The sequence below is a fragment of the Mycetomoellerius zeteki genome, unplaced genomic scaffold, assembly GCF_001594055.1.
Source record: "Mycetomoellerius zeteki isolate Tzet28-1 unplaced genomic scaffold, Tzet1.0 scaffold174, whole genome shotgun sequence".
NCBI lineage: Eukaryota > Metazoa > Arthropoda > Insecta > Hymenoptera > Formicidae > Mycetomoellerius > Mycetomoellerius zeteki.
This window is the reverse complement of record NW_017256696.1, coordinates 1,560,866-1,582,597: the sequence shown is the minus strand read 5'-3', so window position 1 is coordinate 1,582,597 and position 21,732 is coordinate 1,560,866. Positions and strand designations below refer to the sequence as shown.

The 21,732-nt window shown below is 29.2% G+C and overlaps 2 protein-coding genes across 5 annotated transcripts; both read left to right on the top strand.

Moving 5' to 3' along the window:
• Nucleotides 1–604: 604 nt before the first annotated feature.
• On the top strand, nt 605–18,460 carry Fatp1 (Fatty acid transport protein 1). 3 transcript variants are annotated; one of them, XM_018446246.1, is made up of 16 exons: nt 605–803; nt 1,064–1,354; nt 1,446–1,718; nt 3,447–3,669; nt 3,933–4,151; nt 9,698–10,167; nt 13,267–13,417; nt 14,067–14,304; nt 14,545–14,779; nt 15,194–15,395; nt 15,682–15,874; nt 16,130–16,270; nt 16,807–16,944; nt 17,172–17,329; nt 17,529–17,637; nt 17,972–18,460. In XM_018446246.1, the coding sequence occupies exons 1-16, from the start codon at nt 715–717 to the stop codon at nt 18,124–18,126; spliced, it is 3,285 nt and encodes a 1,094-aa protein (XP_018301748.1). In that variant the 5' UTR covers nt 605–714; the 3' UTR covers nt 18,127–18,460. The 3 variants fall into 3 exon arrangements, with proteins under 3 accessions (XP_018301748.1, XP_018301747.1, XP_018301746.1); XM_018446245.1 differs by lacking the exons at nt 605–803; nt 1,064–1,354; nt 1,446–1,718; nt 3,447–3,669; nt 3,933–4,151 and adding exons at nt 5,216–5,231; nt 5,522–5,569; XM_018446244.1 differs by lacking the exons at nt 605–803; nt 1,064–1,354; nt 1,446–1,718; nt 3,447–3,669; nt 3,933–4,151 and adding an exon at nt 5,428–5,569.
• A 715-nt stretch (nt 18,461–19,175) lies between these two features.
• LOC108721502 (protein FAM192A) lies at nt 19,176–21,162 on the top strand. Of its 2 annotated transcripts, none has more exons than XM_018446071.1 (5): nt 19,176–19,392; nt 19,555–19,653; nt 20,022–20,241; nt 20,445–20,509; nt 20,593–21,162. In XM_018446071.1, the coding sequence occupies exons 1-5, from the start codon at nt 19,296–19,298 to the stop codon at nt 20,946–20,948; spliced, it is 837 nt and encodes a 278-aa protein (XP_018301573.1). In that variant the 5' UTR covers nt 19,176–19,295; the 3' UTR covers nt 20,949–21,162. The 2 variants fall into 2 exon arrangements, with proteins under 2 accessions (XP_018301573.1, XP_018301572.1); XM_018446070.1 differs by having other exon boundaries at nt 20,442–20,509; nt 20,593–21,160.
• Nucleotides 21,163–21,732: the final 570 nt, after the last annotated feature.

Below are 21,732 nucleotides of genomic sequence, written 5' to 3'. Positions count from 1 at the left end.
TTGTACGATTTAACCTGTTTTTAATATATTTTTACGGCAATGTTGTGTATGACAACTGTGTATGTGCACTAGTGCATCCCAGCCGAAATCGCTATTCATTGTACAACGGTCTTTATATGCATCACTGCATCCCAACCGAAATCGCTATAAAACACTTTTCAGCGAAATTTCAGCATTTCGGAAAAATTTTAATTCAATTTCTGTGATTTTTAGCTGACAAATTCATTTTCAGCAAAATTTCAAAAAAATTTCAGCAAAATTTCAGAGAAATTTTAGTTCAATTTCAGCGATTTTTCAATATGTTAGCTGAAAAATTCACTTTCAATGAAATTTCAGCGAAATTTTTTCACCAGGGATATCGCAGTAATCTTTCTTATCATCAAGGAATTCCTAATTCTTTTATAATAAACTGAAAATGTGACAAATAAAAAAAATATTTTTTGCAATAATTTACATAAAATAAATTCATTGTCCGCGTTTTTGCAATAATTACTGTTAAAACATGCATTATGCATACGTTATATCAATATAAATTGTCGTGGACGAAGTTCGATAATTGTTGGATGGAGTTTGATAGCAAAGGGAACGTTTCCTTGGGAACGAGCAAACACATTGGGAAGTCTTCGTGAATGATTTTTCATTAAAATTTGAAATATTTCTCATTTAACTTGTAAATTATGATCTTTCGTCTGAGCGAAACCACATGATCGCAGTATGGCGAAAATTGATATTGACGTAAATCGTGTATCTTTTCCTTCTACGAGGTTTACATTGGACGAATGGCATCTCAATAATCAGTTCAGGTATCAATAAATCATGCGTGTGACATTATGTAAAATTACGAAAAATCCAGCTAAAATTGCCAAGTTTTCTATAGAAAACTCGTCAAGTTGTGCAATTTGAGATTTCAAACGTTGCTTTATCCCGGATGTAATTAAAGAGAAAGCAAATAAGTTTTTAACAGTAAATTACGCTCGCGCGCACTGTACATACATCCGCACTCATAATCTAACTTTTCTTTTTGTCTTGGTGAAGTATGAAACTGTAATTTTAATGAATTCAGATATCGATGTTCCGAGGCACAACAAGAATTATCGGATCGGCTCTTAGCCGAGGCGACGCTTGCATGTGATTCTGCCAAGGAAATCGTAAAAGCTAATAAGGAGGAGACAGATCATCGACTGTTAGAAAAACTCAATGACATTGAATTTCGCAAAGGAGAATTGCTGCTTATAAGAAAGGACACTGCTCTGGAAATCGATGCGTTGTCCGTATACAAAGAACGAATTACAGATGTACTGAAGTCCGTAAAAAGAAACGCTCTTGCAATTTGCGGAAAATGTCTCATTGCTAGGTTACTAAAGTTCCTTAATAATTAAGCAATTTGTTCAGCAAATTTCACTTTTTTTAAGATAATTTTTCAATGAAAGAATATTTCGTCACAGAGAATGCAGATTGAGCATTGACTTGGTTTACGATGATGTTGAAATGAATCTATTGAAAGAGCGTGAGGTAATACAAGGAGCAGAAAATCTGTTGGATCGAATATTAAAAAAAACTTGCGAACAAATCCGTAAATTGAAAGCCACATTATATCGTATCGATCATGATCTCGAAAATAAGGAAAACAATTTACATATCGATCGTCGCAACGTAACTTTAAAAGAAACTGATTTCAATCTGAGTATTTACCACGGTACTTCGCCTCTTGACAAGTCGTGCGTAACATTATTGAAGAGTATCAAGTATTGTATATAATTTACATACATTATTATCGGAATACAGTTCACAACGTTTAACCTTTAACCACAGCTATATACAGGATGTATATATGTATATGCATTTTAAAAAACGTCCATTAATCAATATAGCGCAAAAACTGAGTCGAAAATTCATCTATTATTTTGCAATAAAATTAGCACAAGACTTTAAAGATACCTTTAAGAGTTCTTTAAAAATTCATAAATAATATTTCATAAAGAATATTGAAAGATATTTCAAATTAGTTGTCTTATGTGTTGATTTTATCATCTTATTTGGTAATCTTTAGAAATTAATATTTCATTAACTACTGCAAAAATTGCAAAGTGGCTCAGGACTTTTCGATTCAGTTTTCGATCAGGAATAGTGCTGCTCTATGATTTATAGTGGGCGCTTTTTAAGGTACATCTTGTATATTGCTTTATGATGTCGAGAACAACAACCCAGGTAGAACACGGAGTCACAATGGTATCACAGAATCATCATGACGTCATTTACGACGTCATTTACCTAAAAATTGACTTATAAGTGACGAACGAGGTCATGATGATGTTCTCGTGACTTCTGTGTTCTACTTGGGAAAGACAGATTTCTTTTATTCGCGTGTTAGTCATTTGTGTCCGATAATAATGATCTAAGAAAATGTGTTAAAGAAAAATAAGATATTTACGTAAGATACAACTCAGTAATTATCTTTATTTACATATTTATATATATTTCTTTATGATATAAAAAACAACAAAGAAGGATAATCTTTTCTTTATACGTTGATAAAAATTATAGTTTTTTGTACGTTATTATTCGTGTTCGATAATAATGATCCAGATAGCACACAATATTATTTATAAAATATTTACAAAATATTATAATTATTTAAAATATTAATTAAAATAATTATATCATAATTATTTTAATTGTAAATATTTATAAGACTTATTTTAAATATTTTGTAAATATTTTTGTGGTCTTTGCATGATCAAATTGCACAAATCATAAACATTTATTATAAATATTATGAAATATTTATTATAAATGTTGTAGTAATGCCATTAAAATACTAATAAGACATAATCCAAGTAAAAAATACGACTACAATCATGACAACAATAACGACGTATCTATTCTGAAAAGTGGTAGATCCGAACTTTTCGTCGCAATATCTACGCTTGTAGGGCACGTAAAGAAAAAATAAAACTTATAATACAATCGGAGTAAGCTATCGATTAAGTGTACTTAAAACTCGATCGGGACAGCTGATAATCTCGATCCGGCACAATTCGTCGCCTCGTGTGAAGGAGCACGGCAGTGTCTCGTGTCATGTCTTAGCGCCGAAACACTATCGTGTCTCCAGATTAGAAATATTTATTCATATTTATCATAAATATTACATAAAATATTTAGCCTATATTTTAATATTTCAAATAAAGTTTATATAAAACTTTATGTAAAATATGTATAAAATATTTATATAACATTTAAAAAATGAATAGTAATAAATATTTATCATAAACATTCTGTGCTATCTGGGAATCTAAACAAATATGTTAAAGAAAAATCAGATGTTCGCACAAGCTCAATTTAGCAAAATTATCTTATTTACATATCTATGATATATGTATATAATTTTAATTGCATGAAATATTCAAGAATACAGAAGTCATATACAAAAGGACTGTTAAACATAGGGTAGTAATGTTAAATGAATGGGAACTGCAAACGAACAACAATGTTATTGATGCAAATAAGGAAATGAATAGCTCAAAGCAATTGCGCTGTTACATCGATACGATAATTAAGCAAACGATTGATGAATTAAATAACCAGAAGAATGTTACAAATGAAGCTTTCCGACAACGTATTGAACAGACTCGAGAAGCCAAAACGAAACTGGAACTCCAGCACTCGGAGGTACGTAAAAAAATGAACGTAATCTACCTTTGGCACAAATCTCGATATTAATTATTAATTTAAGATTTCACCAGGTGACAAGTTTATCTATTTCTGTTTTTGAAATCTATAATAAAATGTTGAAAGGAAAACATCTCCGGTTAATTTTTGATACATAGAAAAAGTTTAAACAGTCCAGGAAAATGTCGATGGAGCGATTTTATATCTTAACTCAAAAGTTTTGCTATTATTTATTTTGTAATTTTATTAGAATTTTTTTATAGATAATAAAACAAGTTACCGTGATGTCAAGCAATATCACACACTTAAAGAAGTCGATAGCTGAAAAAGAAGGATTTATGGCTTTGGCTCATACAAGACTAGGACGTCGATGTCAACGTCCAGGAATTGAACATATTCAGGATTTAGTTCAGGTCAATCTCGTAAAGGAGATACACGAGTTACGAAATGTCGTGGCAAATCTACAGCGAATGCTTTACGAGGTTTGTGACGAGGTTGTGACGTTCTACGTTTCGTTGTACAGAATTCTATTATAATTAGAATTCCATTCGCAGAACCGATTTAATAAATTTTCCGCAAATAGTAATTTATTATTTTTATGAGATATGTGTAATATTACAGGCAGAGACATCGCTACGTTACTTGCTCAAAACACAAATTCAACTCGAAGAGGATATCAATGTAAAGACAAATACTTTAAAAATTGATGAGGTTGAATGCATGACTTTACGTCAAAATATGGACTATCGCGCATATTGAAATGCTAATATTATAAAACATTTATATCTTATACGCGCAAAAAATATTCTATCAAAATTTTAGTGCCATATACATTTTATACACATAAGTAATATAATCAAATTAAAAGTATGACAAATAAAATAAAGTCATTGAGGCTATTATTCACTCACCGAAAACATAATAAATTATTAAAATGTCGCATGCAAAATTATTTTAGTCTGAAAAGAAAAAATCATACTTTTATAAATATTTATTATAATAAAATTTATAATTTGCTGTAAATCAGTTTTGACAACAAGTTCTTTATAAATTTATGTGCGAGGAATTGTGAATTCCTTATACATAAATATTACGTACAAGGAATTATGAATATAAGATTGTTTAATGATGTCACGGAAATGAATTTGTGAACGTCTCGTCAAAAGCGAAACAAAAGTTGTTATGAAATGGGGTCATGTACCATTGTCGCTTCTTCCTACATTTTTTGTCAGTGCAATTGAAGTCCTTGCGTAGTTACTCTCTCTTCTTCTCTCCCTCTCCTCGTTGAAATAAAGCGAAAACCACAACGAATAGGCGAATGGATAGTTTCAAGAACCGGTATACCTGTGAAAGGAAGGAGGGAAGACGCTTTCATGAGCGGCCAACTGACTTACCATTGCAATTTCATTTTAGTTCACATGCTAACAGGAATCGAATCGGTCAGTGGACGCGTCTTGTTCCGTTAGCTATACAGAAGCTTATTTTCTCTGCGGAATTTTTTCATATTTCTCATCAAATCGTCGGAGACCTCACACGGTGCAATCCTTCGCAAGAATTATTCGGTGTGTATGTGCAATGAGCGCATTATAAAACGTGACTCTTGTGATTGTGAATTGTTTAGATATAACTGATAATATATAAAAATGACAAATATCAAAAAACATTTTTACTAAGAAAATTTTAATTCCTTAATTTTATACTTTAATCTTTGTGTAGTAACATTAATTAAAAGTTAAATTAATTAAACGAATCGTAATTAGATAATTCAATATATCTTCTTTGTAAAAATAATTTTTATGAAATCATTCTGTATTTTTCAACGTTATTATACATGGCGGATACTATATCGAAGATGTCAATTAATCACAACAATGTAATAACACACATGGACAAAGATTGTGTAAGTATTTTCATAACACTATGTACACTTATTTTTTAATACATTTTTATTTATTTATTTGATTTGTATGTACAAATATATTATAGATAAAATAGCGAGACAATTTTTAAGCAATTTAAACAATGCTTAATATATTCATATTATAAACATAAATATTCCTCTCCTTTTTTGCACTTTCATTAAAATTCATTAAAATATAATCGCTATCACATAATCATCTAATAATTATTAATTACAATAAATAAAGCATACGTTCGAAGAATAATTGTTTAATCAGATAATATTCACATAGAAGTTTTTATTTAAAAAAATTATATATACGCAAAATAACATTTATAGAATTTGACTATATCTTCGAAATATTAAAAATTTTTAATACCCGGGAAAAAATGTTTTATGTATAAAATATTGGGTTGGAGCAAGTTCTGCGGAATTATATACAGAATATATTTGTTGCAAAATTTTCGACTATCTGACGAGTGACGAGAAAGCTTAAAGTTTTTTCTAAAAGTTCGTTTTTAAAAATGTTTCTACGACTTTTTGTTACCAAGACTGCATTCCGCTTTACGCATGATGTGCATAATGCATCATTTAATCTTGTTTAACATTCGGTGAATAACAAGGATAAAAGATGCATCATGCGCATCATGTGTGAAACAGAACGCAGCCCAAGTTCTAGACTTCAGCCTCAAGACTTTTTGCTATTTGGGTATTTTACATTTAAAAAATTAGTACATTATTCAATAAACGTTTCAGCTTTAAGAATCTGTTTTTTTAATTGCAATATGATAATTTTTAATGGAATTATGATCAATCAAAGTCGTAGAAACGTTTTTAAAAAACGATTTTGTAAGGAAAATTCCAAATTCCTTTTACGATATAGATAGTCGAAAATTTTTGCAAATTTTTTGGCACGTGACAGACCCACAAAGTGAGAAGACAAATTTCCCTTTTTTTTCAGCTCGTAGTTTTCTATATATAAAAATTACAAAACTTACATAAATTCAAAAAATATAGTAACCATTCGAAATATATAATTTTGAGCTAACAAAATACTGCAGAACTTTTCCTCCGACCCAATATGTCCATTTATAAAACATTTTTTCCCGGGTATACACGACAAATTTTAGTTGTCTAAATTTGTTGTTTAAGTTAAACCTCGTAAAACCAGTATTGATCTACCGCATCTTTCGATTTAAACTTTCATGTTATATTAAATAATGACTTTTAAACGAGTGATTTCTATGTATTCATCTCTGTCTATATATATAAATAAGCAAACTACTTTAATACTTGATTTGATATTTAATATTTAGTTAAACACAGATACAACTGCTAAATTGATGTTATCTATCTCATTCTAGAAAACAAATTATTTTTGTCACGGATTGCTTTTAAAAATGTGCATATATATTTGTATGCAAAATAAGACAACTTACATAAAGCACAAAGTACATATTTTTTGTTTATTATAAATTGAAAAATGATTTTTTCTTGATTTTTTCTTCCATTGATGATATTATGTCACAGCTAAAAAAATTGCCGTCTATTAAAAATTTATTAGCTTGTACTATTATAGTATAAAATATTAATAAAAATTAACATATGTATATCACACTGTAAGAAATCGTTATAAATTTGTATTATTATGCAAATATGTAAATTAATATTAGACATAACTAAAAGTTAAAGGCATATTGTGCAAAGGAAATTTTGGGACAAAATTTACTAGAAAATTATACATTTTTAATTGTTTCCGTTGCTGTAATCATTGTTGTAGCGCATTGTTTTATTATTATCGTGTTTAAGATATATACATCTGATATTTCTATTAAATTTAGATCAATCAATTTTAGTAATTTTCCGCTGAATCATGATTGAAATCGCAGTGGTATAAGGTGGTTTATGTAATTAGATCATGACCCCGCATATATTAAATTGTTCCGTGAGACAATATTTGAAAGTATATTGAAATAGAAATATACAATATTACCAGCTCCTACAACTTACAATTTTACTATTTTATTAATATACGTATCATGTATAAATAGTAAAGTGATGAAATCCTGAAAGACACTGGAAATGTTGCTGCGATGAAAAAATAAATAATAAAAATTTTATTTCGACAAAATTTAATTTACTTTCTTAATTCGAAATAATTCCACTAATAAATGGAAACGAGATGGAAATATCTATGATATATTAATATTTAATTTTACTTTTTTTTTTATATACATGTGGACGTTTCAATTAATTATCGATATACTTCTTCGAAATTAAAACCAAGTACAAAGATATGATTTTCACAGATAATTATTTAAGGGAATGTGTTTTTACAAAAACAAAAAAGTACAATATACATACCAAGGCAACATACATATACATGCATATGTTGGAAAATGAATGAAAATCAAATGCTATTGTTAATCGTTGTTAAAAAAATACCGCTTTTCACCACGAGATAGCAGTATCGTCGTATTATTGATTATAGTACGGAATATGGAGACCTGGAGGTTTCCGTTGGGTGAAATCTGCTACAAACCACTATAAACTGTCCTCTGAATTATATAAAAACCTTCAAGTAACCTTTAATACATTCGTGCGGATAAGAGATGTCAATCGTCAAGTAACTCAGTGCCGTGAAGGTAGCAACATTCTCGATGGCGATTCGAGCGTGACGTACTTCACGCGCGGCAAACACGCGATTTAAAAGAATCTTACAGAAATGCGTGCTAGCACCATTTAAGACACATGCTGCGTGGAAGTACGGTTCTATCTTTGTAGTAAGTATAATGTTCGATCCATGGAATAATTCAGTATGAAGGCCATGACACACACGTTCCGTAACAGTAACCATAAGACGTACCGTAAGAATCAGTCAATTGGAATTAAAAGTTCAAAAGAATTCTTTACTGTGATTGGCTGATTCTTATGGTATGTCTTGTGGATACTGTTACGGAAGGTGTGTGCCATGACTTCCTTTCATCTGGAAATGCCCTTAACTGGAAGTGACCAAAAGTGACAAACGTTAATGATGCAGAATACGCGAACTTATCGATAGCGAGAACGTTAACTAAAATTTACAATCGTTAGCTTTTAACGAGCAACGTTAGATGGTGCCACATATCTTATTTTGACATTTGGACTATTTCGGACCTCGTCAATTCGAGAGCTGGGTCAAATATCGAAGATCAAAAACATAGTTTCTTAATTGAAGGTTTAGAAGCGAAATATTAAATTAGTATTTAAGTATTTGTAAAATACTTTGTAAAAATAAATGGTACTCGATTAAAATTTCGACGAAGGAAAAGATCTAACGTGTAGAAAGAAATGTGAGAATTTGAGATACTCCGTACACGGTATACACATATTTATATCTTTTAAAATATGCAATTCGCACACTTTTTACTACTAGATTTAATGGTCTAAATAAACCTGAAAGGATAGATATTAATTAATTATCGGATTGCAGTTTGGTACTTTTGTAAAAGAAAGTAACAGGTACAGCAGGTAATACGATATCGGCGTGTAAAATCGGATTATTTTAGCCTAACTGGGTCATATTCTGTTAAAAATACAGTTGATAGGAGAAACTAAATTGTTAGAAAGTAGTCGGTTAAGCTGGAAACCCTGCAGTGTGCTCTAGTCAGTCAACGACTGGAAAACTTGAAAATACACGAAGCCAAGAATATTTCAAACCGCAGTGGAAAGAAAAAGATTTGACCTGTTTTTTTTTTTTGAAAGTCTCAATCTTTCGTAATCTATCTCGATGATCGAAGACTTAAAATTATATTATAGAGATAAGATGTCAACTCTGGTTTATAACGTAATGAAAATATAAAAGGATGAAAAAAGATATAAAGCGATAAAAAAATTTCACGTTAGTCCATTTATATTTGACTGTGAATAATTATTAATTTTGTTCCACTGATTCGATTCTATGCATTACGTTACGTTAGAGAGAACTATATGATTCTTGATAAATTCAGTCTCTTATCACGTGATGACTTGCAAGTTGAAAGGTCATAAGCGAGTTCCGTTTGAAACTCTAAGAGCGTTGTTAAATAAAATCTTTGTGGTTTTTCCGTGTAATTATTCTTTGTATCATTTACAAAGCTCACGTTACAGGATATCGAGCGCGGCGAGACCCGGTTCGTAGGAGTATCCTCGGTGTCGGCGTCGACGTCGGCGTCGGTCTCGGCGTTGGCATCGGCGCCGACACCGCTACATGAGACCAGCGCCAATAGATGTGATGTCTCGAGGGCAACGTCCGGAGTGGGGCACATAGCGAACGCACCATCAGGTACGCGTCAGGACGCCCAGACAACACGTGCCAGCGCGAGCGCGGCATTGAGATCAGAGCGGGATCTTAACGCGAGTACAAGTCGTTGGAAGACGGTCGGCCGGTTTCTGCGACGTCTCACTCTCATTATGTTGCTACTGGTAGCCGCGGTTGGAGCTTTAGCCGTAATAGTCATCTACATGGGTTCGGTTTATCTCGTGCAATTGCTCATAGTGATCTCCGTTGCCTACTTTGTCGCCGGTGGCCGCATGAGATGGTTCTATGTTGCCTTAAGGACAATACCAAGAGATTGCAAGTGAGTCAAGGAAAATTTTTATTTTTTCTACTTGTTTTTCCAGTTGTTGATTAATCGCTTGTTGCATAAGGATAACATTTATATAAGGAATTAATCACGCATCTTTGATTAAAAAATGAGAGCCTAAAGATTCAACGATTTTAATTATATCATTAATTTAGCTGTTAATATACGTTCTATGGAATAAAAATTTATTTATAGAATGCTAATCAATGTATCAAAGTATAAAGATTACATTCTCTCTTGTAATTTTTATAATTGTACATAACAATAAATCTCGCTTGCAATTTGACATTAATCAATAGGATTCAGACGTCGGATAAAATTATTGAAGGCCACGCCATTGGACATCTGTGGTAAAAGTATAAAGGAAAAGTAAAAAAACCCAGTCGTGAGGTTCCTTCTCATATATAGCTACATAGCTTTAGTGACATACCAGAAACTGGGCATTACATTGGCGTAACTCTCTGTTCAAATTCCTTGTATAATGTGTATTTGGACATTTCTTAACGTACACAAGATATAAAATGTTTATATGTTTATCAAATTAATTCTTACAACAATATATTACATAGATATTATTTTTTTCACCATTTTCATAGTTTTCAAAAGTTTTAAGAATTCACGCACTTAATTGAATTTAACTAGACTGAGCAGCTTTGTTTCTGTTTTTATAAAATTTATCTTTGTTTTATAAAATACATGAGGGAGCTAATCTCACTCAAAATTTTTATTACTAAACTTCGTCTGAGAATAAGGTGAATATCACTAATAATTATTGATTTACACATAATTCAATCGATGTATATACGACTTATATTCGTTTCTATCAATGTACATTAACTCGAATCTTGATTCAATTTATTCTTCATTTTTTTCTAATCCTTGTAATATTAAAATGAGATGAGGAATAAGTTAGATTGAAACTGAAGTTAATTTATATTGATAGAAACGAGCATTAGTAGACAAAGAGAATCACATATGTAAATTTTGTGAGCGCGTAAACAAAGAAAATAATATAAAGAAATTTTATTTTTGTTTTTTATAATAATTCTTTTTTTATTAATTTAATTATAAATTTATTTGACTAATAAATTATAATATATTTTTTCTTTACTTTGCTTAAACAAAATTGTTTAAAAAATATATAGATGATATAAAGATGATAAAATTATTTCTAATTATTTCTATTTATATTTACGTAAGAAAAAATAAATAGAAAATAATAATAAATAGAAATAATTAGAAATAATTTTATCTTATGAGTGGATTTTTATTAACTTTAAACATCATGTTGTGGTGGAATAGAAGATACGCGCGAAAAATGATCAGTATCGTAAAATGCTCTCTAACTTTCACCGGAAACTAAATATACGAGGCATGTTAAAAATTAAAGCAAGAAAATGGCAAAGTAAAAGTAAATCGAAAAGTAAAGCGCGGATGTTGATCGAAGTAAAAAAGAGCAAAAAGTTTATTTCAACTTATAATATTTTTTATTTCACTTTTTTTTACATATAAAAGGGTAATTCATAAATTGAAGCAAAGGTCATATAGCGTTTATAATCACAATTGTATCGATACATAATTTTGCTCTCAAATAAATCTTAAAGTTCATTTACGCACGAATTTTGCTGAATTTTATGTGAATATAACAAGAGTTTGCGTGTATAAACACGATTACATTTAATGCATATAATCACGGAATTGTTTAATATTCTTATAAGTACATAATGCAGAAATAAAAAGAAGCTTGCCTAGTTTCTTTTTAAAATATTCTTATTAAATAAACGTTGTTTATTTGCATACTGTAACTTTTCTTTCATCTATGCTAACATGTATCATTAGTATTTTTATAGAAATATCAAGATACTTATTTTTCCAAGATGTTTATTTTATAATAGTGTCCATAAGAAATGGAAAGAAAAAAAATGTGACGTTTTCTTTTTTTTATTTATCATGTATAATATGTTAATATTTCATAATATATCGATTAAATTTTCAATGAATCTTAATCTCACAGAAAAGTTTATTGAGCCTTAATGACAAAAAGACGGAAAAAGTTATAGAAATAAAAAGTTTATATTATAATATAATATGTATTTTACTTTCGTTTTGCTTCAGTATTCTGGAGTAAACATATTAACAGAGAAATATTATATGTTTCGTGTGTTTGCAATGATTTGAGTCTTTCAACATACATTTTTTCATTGTAGTTCTAATCTATAATCGTGACTATATAACTGACCATGATTATAGATCTCACTGTGGTCATGGTCATGGTCATGGCCATGAGTAAGATCTAGGTTTCGGTCATGGCTATGATCAAAACCATATTCAATGCCTTTCGCAATTTACAACATGAAAAGTTAAAGAAAATTGGTTATGGTCTAATTATTTAAATTATCAATTCACATTATCAATAAGAAAGCAATATTAGATGTATTATTAGGAAATAAACATATGTAGACGTGTCAAAACATGGGACTAATGCAAAGGATTTGAGAGTGAAAACAAAAAGTGATTGTTTCATGAACATATATGAACATATGTACTTGAAAAGTACAGTAATATAAAACGAGGAACATTCTTTTCTCTCATTATGTTTTATAACTTGCTAGCTGTTCTTCCGCAGTACTGCTAAGTGAACGTAGCATCCTCTTTTCTTGACCTCGAGAAGATGTAACGGAATTTCTTAGTTGGCCATTCAATGTAATCGCCTATATCAAACAATTGACAAACACTATGCGTGTTTTATAAATTTACTGATTATTTATTGATTATTGAGAAGTGTCAATCAAGAATTATAGAATAAATATAAAGCAACATATCAAATGAAATAATACAGGCATTATAAATATTTCAAATTTATATCGTTTTTTATATCTAAATGTATATATATAAAATTTAATATAAAATAATTAAACTCTTTCACAGTGGATACATTGTTGTTTTCATTTTAAACATTATTATATAAATTTTAAGAGTTATTCTTAAGCAATAGATTAAATAGCATATCTCCTTGAATATATCCTCTTGATCACAATGAACATTTTAATTGTGGAACTGGCTTTCCTTGAGCACTTTTTTACTTCTTTTCAGAGGATTAATAGGATATGTTAGAATGTTGTGGTCAGTACATGGCCATGGAAAGAAAAACAGAAACGTTGCCGATATATTTAGACAACATGTCAATCGTCATCCTAATAAAATCTGCTTTATATTTGAAGATCAAGAATGGACTTTTCAACAGGTAGAGCTTTTTTTACAGAAAAAGAACACTATTTTTATTCATAGACCATATTTTATTCAACAAAGACACTTTAAATTTAATTGATATTTCCCGTAGAGATTTAAGTATACATATACATATATATTATATATGTATGTATATGTGTATGTATATGTATTTTGTAATGTATGTATACACATTACAAAATTATCGAAGCCTTATATGATTCTGAAATTGGCAAATGTATAAGAATTAATTCTTTATCACGCTTTACTCGAAGATTTTTATTAAAGCGCAATTTGTTGATTATTTTAATTATATATAAATACATTATATTTTTAAGAATAAAAATATGATTTGAATTCGCAAACTCTACATAAATCGTCATTTCGTTGTAATATCCTATGTATGTAGCATTCCACAACTTGCAGTGTCAATACTTCAAGTATATTATATAATACTAAGTATATTATATAATTGTATATGATTCTATGATCGATATTCATAGTCGGTTTTTATATTTAAGACCGTATTTAATATGTACATTTTCATCAAGATATTACAATTATACATTTTAATAAGCACATTACTTAAGTCGTAAGATAAGAACACTACAGTCGTAAGATAAGAACAGATTATGAATACTGACTTATTAATCTTTTCTAAACAGATAGAAGATTTTAGTAACAAAATTGCAACGATATTTAAAACACATGGTTATAAAAAAGGAGACACAGTTGCTTTACTGTTGGAGAATCGACCGGAATTTATTGCGATTTGGTTAGGTTTGAATAAACTTGGTGTGATAACTGCTCTCATTAATACCAATTTGCGTAAGAGCAGTCTTTTGCATTGTATCAATATTGCAAAGTGTCAAGCACTTATATATGGCACCGAGTTTTTTGACGGTAAGAATACTAATCAACAATTATTATTTAATAATGAAAAAAAATTCATTTTAATTTGTTCACAGAGAAAAAACTTTTTTCTTTCCTTTCTTCTTTACAATTATGTATTTTACGTTAGAATCGAAGAATACAAAAATAACGTCTAAACGTAAAATTGATTTTCTTCATTAATCGTTCCTCTTGAACAGTTTTTCAGATATTTCGACAATTATTAATTCTAATAAAAGCTGTTAATTCTAGCTGTGACAGACATTGCCTCATCATTAGATGCTAAATTAACGTTATACAGATTCGGAAATCACCCGAATGCAATGTCAATCGGATTAAAAGAGAAAGATTTGAATACCTTGTTGTTGGACACACCCGCTGCACCACCGGGAGTACAAGAAAAAAGTGGTTATCACGACAAACTCTTGTACATTTACACTAGTGGTACTACAGGTCTTCCCAAGGCGGCTGTTATTACAAACTCAAGGTAGATATGTTACATATAAGAGTTTCAGCCTTTTTTTCTTTAAAAAGGTTACAGAGTTTATGACATGTTTCAAAAAGAATTTTGGCTATATGGAAAATACTATTGAGTAATTTGAGTATGAAGATTCACATTTTCATTGTACAAAAATCATTAATAATTTAATCTCAATCGAGATCAGTTTTCGTGTTACAATACAATTTGACAGAAATCTTAAAGAGAGCGCTATCTTAAATCTTGTTAAGAAAATGTTTTGAAAGTTAAAAAAACGAAAAGATTTCTAAAAGAATTCTTTTTAACTCACGCAAGCTTGTAAAATTTCTATTCAAAATTTTCGAAAACTTTTCAAAATTAAAAAATAAAATTATAATTTTACAGAGAATGACAGATAGTGTATATCATATATATCTTTTGCAGATATATCTTTATCACGAGTTCAGTGCATTATATGGGAATTTTGCGTGATTCTGATAGAATATATACACCTTTGCCTTTATATCATACAGCGGGTGGAATAATGGCTGTGGGGCTAGCCTTAGTATACGGACATACGACAGTGATTAGGAAGAAGTTTAGTGCTAGCGCATATTTTGCTGACTGTACTAAATACAAATGCACTGTAAGTATAATTTTCTATTAGTCAAATTGCTTGTCAATCTTAGATGAGATGATTTTTGATAATTTATTCTACATTCAACATAACGCAAAATTAATAGATATTCTTTATGTTTTTATTTGATGAAATGAATTGTATTGCTCTCTTTTTGTTTTGATTTTTGTTACATACTAATGAGATTGAAGTTGCATAAGTTATATCATTAATAAGTGCATATCATTATATCATTAATAAGTTGCATAAGTTATATCATTTATATCTTAAATAAAATTTTCGAAAATATTATTAGGTTGGTCAATACATAGGGGAAATGTGTCGTTATATTTTGGCAGTTCCATCTAAAAAAGAGGACCAGGAACATAATATTAGAATAATTTTCGGCAACGGATTAAGACCGCAGATATGGGGCGAATTTGTAAAACGATTCAAAATTTCACAAGTGCTCGAATTTTACGGTGCAACTGAAGGCAATGCTAATGTCAGTAAGTATTACAAAATACTTAGTTTAATATTTTACTCTTTGTACATAAGTATGCATAAAATATTATATGAATATAATTGTATCAATTCATACTTGATATTATTCAACATTGTTTCTTAACAAAAACAATTTTTATTAGACTTTTTATTACATAAGCCATAATATTGAGCATTAATGTTATTTTTATAATATGTGAGTTTTAAAAAATATAATAGGACTAATTGGACTATAGAAGCGTTTCAAAATGTGCTTTCAGTGAACATTGACAACAAAATGGGAGCAATAGGTTTTTTTTCAAGAATTATACCATCTGTATATCCTGTGTCTCTGATTAAAGTAGATGAGGATGGAGAACCTATACGTAACTCTAAAGGATTGTGTCAAGTCTGTGAACCAAGTAAGCTGACTAAACAAGATTAATTAATTTAATATTGATTCATATTTAAAATTCTGGCGAAAATGCATCTCATAGATACGTTTACACATATAAATAATATGCATAAATGATATTTTTGCCATTTGTGCTAAAATCTTGTACAATGTATAAAATATACTCTATAAATTTTAATCCATAAAATTATGATATTTGTGTTTGAACAAATATACTTATAAAATATACTTATAAAATTAAATATTGAAGTGATTTAAAAATTGGAAAAAATCAAAGCGGACGATGTGCGCTCTCTCTCTCTTTTAATCTTCAGATTATTTTATAATAAATATTAAGCGGAAAATGAGATATTTAATCTAATTTTATTTGGTATCTAACACTTTAGTAATTATTATTACATGCAACAAGAATTTTAAAATAAAAGAGTAATCTTATGACTTCAGATAAGTAATAATTTTGTCAATCAATATAATTGCTCGCGTTACTTTTTCTAATCTTTTAAAACTTAATCGTTAACATAAATCAAATCTTTCATTTAATAGATGAACCTGGTGCGTTTATTGGAAAGATCTCACCAAATAATCCAACCAGGGCATTTTTAGGATACGTGGATAAAAAAGCATCTGAGAAAAAAGTAATTCATAATGTTTTCATAAAAGGTGATTCTGCCTTTTTATCAGGTATGTATAAAAAATTTAATATCTATTATTTATTAAGTATATTAAAACGCGAATTTGTAACTATTTGGAATATAATTATTTCAAATTTATTTCTATTAATTTAGATTGTTTAACAAAAGAAGAAAGTCATTCGTACACGAGCTGTTTAATTATATCTATAATACAGAACTGTATTTGTTAAAATTGAGTTAGACAACTTTGTGAATTTGATTATAAATTATTTATAGGGGACATTCTTGTTGCCGATGAATGGGGCTATTTGTATTTCAAGGACAGAACGGGAGACACATTTAGATGGAAAGGAGAAAATGTATCGACTTCCGAAATTGAAGGAATAATTAGTAATTTTATCAGTTATCGAGACTGCATAGTATATGGTGTGGAGGTAATAATAATTATTTTATTTTCGTTTTTCAATAGTTTTCAAATAGTTTTCTGTAAGAAATATAATTTGTGTATATTTATAATGTTACACTGACATGTTGATACAAAAATTCTTAATAAACTAAATTAAAATGTAAGAGTTACAATATTTTGTATAAACATGATTTAGTAATATGTAAGGTAATAATGATTATCGACAGGTAAAAGGTACTGAAGGCAGAGCAGTTTTTTCCGCCGACATTAAAGAACAATTACCTGCTTACGCTAGGCCGCAATTTGTCAGAATTCTGACGAAAATTGATCTCACAGGTATATGTTTATGTATAGATACATATATAAATATAATTGATATTTTTGCTGTTCATGTTACAGTCTATAAGTTGTGCAAATTTTAATTAACAAAATTAGAATGTTTCAAAAAATATGCATATAAAATAAGTATTAAATATGAGTGTAAATAGATATTGAAAATAAGCATTGAGTGTTGTTGGCTAATATAAAATAAATTGTATATTAAGAGAGAAATTAGAAAACAGCTAAATCACGAAGTGTACTTGATTTTGTATGCATTTTCGAAATACATGAAGCGAATATATTTATACATTAAACTAAGTTGCACTATATAACTATTCACGGTTTGTAGGAACATTCAAACTAAAGAAGAAAGATCTCCAGGAGGAAGGATATAATCCGCACAAAGTTCAAGACAAACTATATTATTTAAATGCAAAGCTCGGTTATCAGTTACTAACATCAGAAGTTTTTGATCAAATTCAACAAGGAAAAATCAAGTTTTAATTGATATTTTCTAAACAAATACAAACTACATATGACAATGATATATTTTACAAAGCACTATGTATACATAGACAATTATTACGAATGAATCTCAGAGACCTGATTAACTTAAAAAGCAAAGCGACTATGATATCCCAGCAATCAAGCGGAATTATATTGCATCAGTGCATTTTCAGTGGGTTATTATTTACAAATAGTCGTACTTGTTCAAGCTTTTTTCCGTTTATTGAATTTACAAACACGGTATGGTGACAATATATTCATAGAAATTGAAGGGATCTGTTAAATAATATGACAAGAGGTGGATGTTATAAGAAGTTAGAATTTAGTTAGAAGCAGTTAAGATAAAATATAATATATAAAAAAGTATAAAATATTATAATATCTGGATGTAGTTAAAAAGTTAAAATTGTTCAAACAAATAAATCTTGTTTAAATACATAGTTAATAATTAACAAAATATTTTTTTATCTAGAAATATTTTAATTTTATTTATAAGTTTTATGTATCAATTATTACCCATTTTATAAATTATGACAATGTTCTCAATATTTTAACATAGTATTTTTTTGATGTTTCATATTTAACTTTTTAGTTATGTCCAGATTATAATATTTTTAATTTTATGTGATTCATGTTAATATTTGTATTGTTTTATAAAAAAAATAGTTGAAAATATAAATTTTTCTTATATATAAATGGTGGTTTGTTTATTTATTCCCAAAAGTTGGCAAGAAATATGTGATAAATATATATTGTATTTTTTTATTAAAATACTCAATTTATAAAAGACTAACTAATAATAATTAAAAAGAATATATAATACTTAATGAATTTTATATGTTTTTTAATGTGGCACAATAGATGTCATTAGTTTTACACTGATTATTACATATATCTATGCGCGCGCGTAACAGTTACAGCTTTTAATAATTGATATTCTAATAATAATTTAAATATTTGATTTTACCTTTCGAGCATTTAAATGATTTTAGTGCCATCTAGAGTTCGTAGTGTTCGCGAATTGTTCATACATAATCCAGGTAGCCAGCAAAAGGCATCGCGCGATCGTGTATGTTTTACTAAATTTATCAAGACGTGTACGAAAAAAAACATTTGCGAGTGCTGTGGATTGTCTTTCGTCAAGACATTATTTACAAACAGTGAAAATGAGCTCGGGTTTCATATCGGAAGCCGAAATCGCCGAACAACGGCGAATGCGACAGGAGGAATGGGAACGTGTACGGACTGCCGATCAACCTTTAGGTTAGCTTCAACGTTCTGTCTACATATTTATACAGCCACTCCTACGGGATTGTATTCAAACTGAGGATTAGGCATCGTATTATGACATTAAAGTAAATTCATCGATTTTGAGTGTTTGCGAATAATAACTGATAAGTATCTCGTTTATCTAACGATTTATAGAGGCTCCAGAGGAAACTTATGATCCTAGATCCTTGTATGAGAGATTGCAGGAACAGAAAAATAAAAGAGACATAGAGTATGAAGAAGCTCACAAATTAAGTAAGTGAAAAAGTGAAATTGATTTTGCTTGAATTACAGATCTATAATGAATTCAATACTCATTTGTGTATATATACGTATGTGTGATCCCTAATGTAAACTGATTTATCTTATTTTAATATTGAAGATATAAATAATGGAGTTAATAACCTTTTTCTTTATGTTTTTTAAAATTTGCACTGCCCTTTTTTTGCTATTTATGTAAATTAATATTTGCTAACGATTTAAAATAAATGAAAATCATGTCAACATTATGGAAATATCAATATTTTTAACTGCAGCATTTCTAACGTTCAAATTTATTGTTGATATTTAAAATGACATTCTAAAAATACATTTTGATATATACATATATATTCTTTTTTTAGAAAATATGATCAAAGGATTGGATGATGATGAAGTAGAATTTTTGGACTTGGTTGATAGAACTAAGATGGAAGAAGAACGTAAAAAGAATCTTGAGGAAGAAAAAGAAATGCGCGATTTTAAAGCCGCAGTTGCTTCTCTTCAAGAACAGAAATTAAATGAAAAATTAAAGCAAGAATTGAAGAACCCACCTGTTAGCAGTAAAAATGCTGCCTGTGGAAGGTACTGTGAAAGAAAAACTAAAATCTAATATGACAATATAATATTGCAATATTATGTTTGACATTATAACATTATAATATCACAATGATCCTCTATTTTGAAAGCTATGATATTGAATGAAATTCAAGTCCAGAGATTAATTCTGAAATATAATTTAATAATATAATGATAGAAATTATTCAACTTTAATTATGTTTTAGTAGTCGCACTTCGCAGTTAAAATTACCCGCAGGTGTTGTATTGAAACGATCTGACAAACAAAAACAAGGTAAAATTTTAAAAATATTTAATGAAAAAGTTGAACAATATTCTAGTATGACATATTTATTATTTAATTACTTATTCATGCAGAAGAAGCACTTAAAGGAATAAAGAGAAAATTGTCTCCATCCAAAGATAATGCCGATACTAGCAAAAAGAAAGAACCACATACATCTTGTGAGCCAGTTGCACTTACGGACACTTCTCTTTCTAGTCCCGAATCAGATAAACAAAACGATAAAGCTACACCAAATCAAGCAAATACAAATTATATGCAGAGCGGACTCAAATGTATTGGTATATTACCTGGTCTTGGAACATATAATAACTCTAGTGACAGTGACTGTAGTTCTGATACAGATCAAGAAACAGAACCAAATCCTACCGTTTACGATATGTTAGGTCGAAAAATAAAATCATTGAAAGATAAGGAGGAGAAAAGCTGAATGATATCTGTAAATACATATGTATATACACGTGTCTGTACGAGTGTATGTATGTATGTACGTATGACAAGATAATATTTGTGAATATAGAAGAAAGAAAATTATTATTATGCCACAATTGATTATATTCGAAACATGCTGCATTTGGATACATACTTTCTACTACATTTAGCGAGAACATATATATATATATATATGTCTGATTTTTATCTATTTGCTAGAATTTCCTCCTTAAATTTAGAAAGAGAGAGAGAGAGAGATTCAGTTTAAACATTCACGCATGTTAATTTTAATAATCGCATTGATTATTTATTTTATCATAATTTCAAATTTTATAATGTACATACAATCTAATTGGCACAATAGAAAGATTGATGTTAAATATATTGAAAAATTTGATTTACCAAGTAAATAAATAATTATAAATAAGATTATGTATGTTTATACTTTTCCTTGCTACTCTCGACAATTTCTTACTATTTATCAAATATTCCGAATTTTATATTTTTCAGAAAAAAAACATGAAAAAGGCATTTTCGTCAGCCAATCTCGAAGCGTCACTTTTAAAATTGGCGCACCGGATTGGTTGACGCACAAGCCTGCGATCTGCAACGTTTTGCGTTGTAGATCGGACTAAATGGCGCGAGAGGCGGTGCGACGATCGTGCAGTCGTGTAGAATCTTCAAATCGTTCCGAACGTCTCGCGATTGTTACCGTTCAAAGTGATCATACGCGAAAGTTAATCGCGAATATTTCGTATCGGACGTTTGTCATAATGCAATGG